A 3631-nucleotide genomic window follows, 5' to 3' on the forward strand; every position below is an offset into this window, starting at 1 on the left:
GTAGATGCATTCTCAGAGTTCAGGTAAATATGCACATATGGTCTCAAAAATGCATTGTTGTGTTTATGGGCAACAAAGTGATCAGGACATCAACTTTACATCAACTACTGATTTTTTCTTTTTTGGAAAGGGGTTATTCAAAGACAGTCTGGGTGTCTGGTACAACAAACGATCAGTTCAGGAATTTAAAATTATTTTTGTGCATATTTCAGCTTGTAGACCTGTAAAAAAGAAAATCTGCTCCATTTTTGAAAACGTCCCATCGTCCCAGTGTCAGCTTCTTCACTTTATCTCCAGCAAGTTTTCAGAATCACCAAAGTGCTGTTTTACTCTGAACTGTCTCAACAAACCTCCATCAGTCCAAACCTGTTATCACCGTAACATCCCAAAGTGTGTGAGTGCTCCTGTGCTCTCTCCCGGCAGTCGCATCTCTCAGTTTCTGCTGCGTTCGCTTCTGATGTTTGTCAGGCAACTCTTCGTGTTTTTAGACAGGAAAACATTCTTCATCCTCCCCCAGGAGGGCTGTAAAGGCTGTCATGTCAAATAAAAGTAGACGTTTTACAACACTAATGCACGGTTAAGCTGTACGGGCTCCAGTAAGTTTGCAAAAACTTACAGGGTTAATATGAGAAGTGGTGACTTTAATTACATTCATGGATTTGTTGTATTTCAATCTGCATCAAATCACGGAAACATTTTTATATTTTTCAACCCAGATTTTCAGTTAGATGTGTTGGATGTTACCACCATGCTGTCAATTTTTGGAAAACAAATTTCTAGACAATTCCTAAATGGTTAAAAGAAAATAAATAAAGGAACAGCTTATTACACACAAATGTAGGTTGTCTTTACATGTTTGTACTAATTTAATCTAATCTTTTATACTAATTTTAATCTGAGAGGCACTTACCAGCTAAAAAGAACATTTTCTAAAAAAAGTAAACCATCATATTCTTTTAATGCTTCTAGATCTTTCTGCAAATTTAAAACGACGACTCGACCGTGAACTTTTTATGCCTAAAGTGCAGCCGGGGGACACCCGAGGGTCCCTTAAGAGGGCTTCAGGGGTTTCCTGCAAAGTGCGGATTAGTGAGGCCTTATTTAGATTTAAAAATCTTTAGACGAATCCCCACGACAGAAGAGATATGTAAGTGAACAAATGTGCAAACATCCCATCTAACATGTCCATCATCTTCTCCTGTCTGTCCTCAAACACAGGCATCATGTCCACTACGTAATCCCGTACGATGGGGACCACTCCCTGGTGGATTCTTCAGAGAACTACTTTGTGAGTGACAGTGTGACGAAGCAGGAGATGGACTTGATGCTGGGCCTGCTGTTGGGCTTTTGCATCAGCTGGCTGCTGCTGTGGCTGGACGGAGTCCTGCACTGTGCCGTCAGGGCCTGGAGGGCGAGTCGGTACTACGGTAAGATGGATCTGTGCTTCCTGACCGGCCGTGGATTTACCAGCTCAGTCCTTCGCTTAAAGAAATCTTATTTACATTGGTTTTAATTGTAAGGTCAAAATGCTGAAAACAAAAACCAAAGAAATGGCATCAGCTGAAACTTAATTGTCAAAGTTAAAACAACTAGAACATAAGCTAAATATAAATTCAAGGATGACATCTAAAGCCAGTAAAACAGTAGCCAAAATGATCAAAACAACAGCTGAAAGCATATATGAGCAAAAACAAAAAGGTAGCTAAAATTAGCACAACAGTAGCTAAAAGGTTAGATTAGCAAAACAGAAGCTACAATTTTAAACCAGCAAAACAGTATCTAAAACCTAAAATTAGCAAAAGAATTGCAGTGCCTAAAGCAGGGCGATTCAATTAAATTGCTCCGGTGGCCACGGTTACTCAAAGCCAAAGCCAGGTAGTGCGTTGCCCAGTTGAAGCAACAGAACAGAAGTATTATCTTTAACCTTTTCATTTTGTTTATTTTCTTGCACTGAAACAAATATTTTAAATTTAAAAGTGATTTGAAAAATATTTTTAGATAAAAGAAAACTGAAAAATTCTTTAAAAAATAAAAATTATTTGGAAGGGGGGCGGGGCTTGTTGRCAGGCCAAATGGAAGTCACCCGCGGGACGCATGTGGCCTGTGGGCCACCAGTTGAATAGCCCTGACTTAAAGGGTTAGCTTAGCAAACAGAAGTTTAAACTTTAAACTAGCAAAACAGTAGCAACAACTTAGCTAAAATTAAAAGTCCTTAATTATTTGAATGAAGCTACAAAAAAGTTGCATAAAGTTCAATATTTTAAAAAGTATAGAAGTTACAAATAAAGGCATCATCTCCAGAATTAGTCGCACATTTTGATTAATGAACGAGCACAACAGCCAAAAGTACGCTGAAGTAGTTAGATGTCTAGTAGCCATTGGAAGAATCTATAAACAAGAAAACAGAGTGAACTTTTCACACCATGATCCTTAGCAGTCTCGTAAAGTGTCTACAGGTAAAAAACAAACAGTTTTTGTGGCGCATGACTGACCACCACGTCTCTGCAGCTTCCAGCTCTTGCCAGGTTAACACAGCAGTTGGAGGCGCTCTAAAACAAATGACCTCCCCACTTTTCATGGCCCATTTTTGGCTCTTCTCACCAATTTTTTTCTCAGTTCGCTGCGACCTCTTGGAAATCCTCCAACTGCTGTGTGCGATTATTCAGATGGAGGCACAAGAAGCGAGAAAGTCATTTTAAAATGGCAGTTTTTTTTATGGTAAGGAAAATCAAAATACTTATTTTTATAGGTTTATTTTGAGGAAACGTCATCTGAATCTACCCCCTAACTTGTTAAAAACCTGACCCAACAGGACCAGTCTGGTCCACAGCCAGGTGTGAGCTGTGTTGTTTATTTGTCGCCACCTTACTCAGAGATGAAATAAACGAGTTCAGAAGCTACACGAGCAAACCTGGCAGCCGCCATATTTTTCAATAATGCCACAGTTACGTGAATATCAAGCATTTTGACAGATATTAAATGAAGACAAATGCTTGTATTAAAACAGCAGGATCATAATGTGTTTCTGAGCTGGTACTAAAAATAACCTGCTGTAAGTTTATTGGGAAACAAATGACTCCCACAATAATTATCAGACAAAAAAAACAAATCACTATAAATTTCATTAAAAAGCGTTATTGACTTGATACAAGAGCCATGATGATTTGATGACCATTTATACTTAAATCCTTAAAATATGAACATTTATTAATTGTTACTTCTCCAAAACTAATTGGATCTAATTAAATTTTCTACTATAATCACAGTGTGTGACAGTGAAGCAGTCTACAATTTTTAAATTATTAATGTTGATTATGTTCATCCTTTTTATTCCCTGGATAAAAACTGATTTCTACTCTTCTTTCTTATTAGAGCTCTTTAGTTGGAGCTTTGCCCTTTTAAATTAGTTCACCAAAATCCATGAAATAAAAGAATTGGGCATTATATTGTTGTACACAATGAAAATATTAAGAAACCTTTTTACAACTTTATGGTGTTCAAGGAAGYGTTGATTTGAAGTCAGTTAGGTCAGTTGACCAGGAGCTAATAACCTTTCCAAATACAGCGGGTAAAATAAGTATTGAACACGTCACCATTTTTCTCAATAAATATATTACTAGAGGTGCTAATG

The 3631-nt window shown here is 37.5% G+C and overlaps 1 protein-coding gene across 1 annotated transcript in view; it reads left to right on the forward strand.

Annotated features, from left to right (window-relative positions):
- Positions 1-1189: 1189 nt before the first annotated feature.
- The window catches only part of tmem240a (transmembrane protein 240a), a gene marked incomplete at its 5' end in the record, with an annotated part of 12803 nt that continues 10361 nt past the window's right edge, over positions 1190-3631 (forward strand). The window contains one exon of the mRNA XM_014010353.1: positions 1190-1427. Within this exon, the coding sequence (XP_013865807.1) occupies positions 1190-1427 (238 nt within the window). The remainder of the gene's footprint in view (positions 1428-3631) is intronic.

This window comes from Austrofundulus limnaeus, unplaced genomic scaffold, assembly GCF_001266775.1.
Source record: "Austrofundulus limnaeus strain Quisiro unplaced genomic scaffold, Austrofundulus_limnaeus-1.0 Scaffold68, whole genome shotgun sequence".
Lineage (NCBI taxonomy): Eukaryota > Metazoa > Chordata > Actinopteri > Cyprinodontiformes > Rivulidae > Austrofundulus > Austrofundulus limnaeus.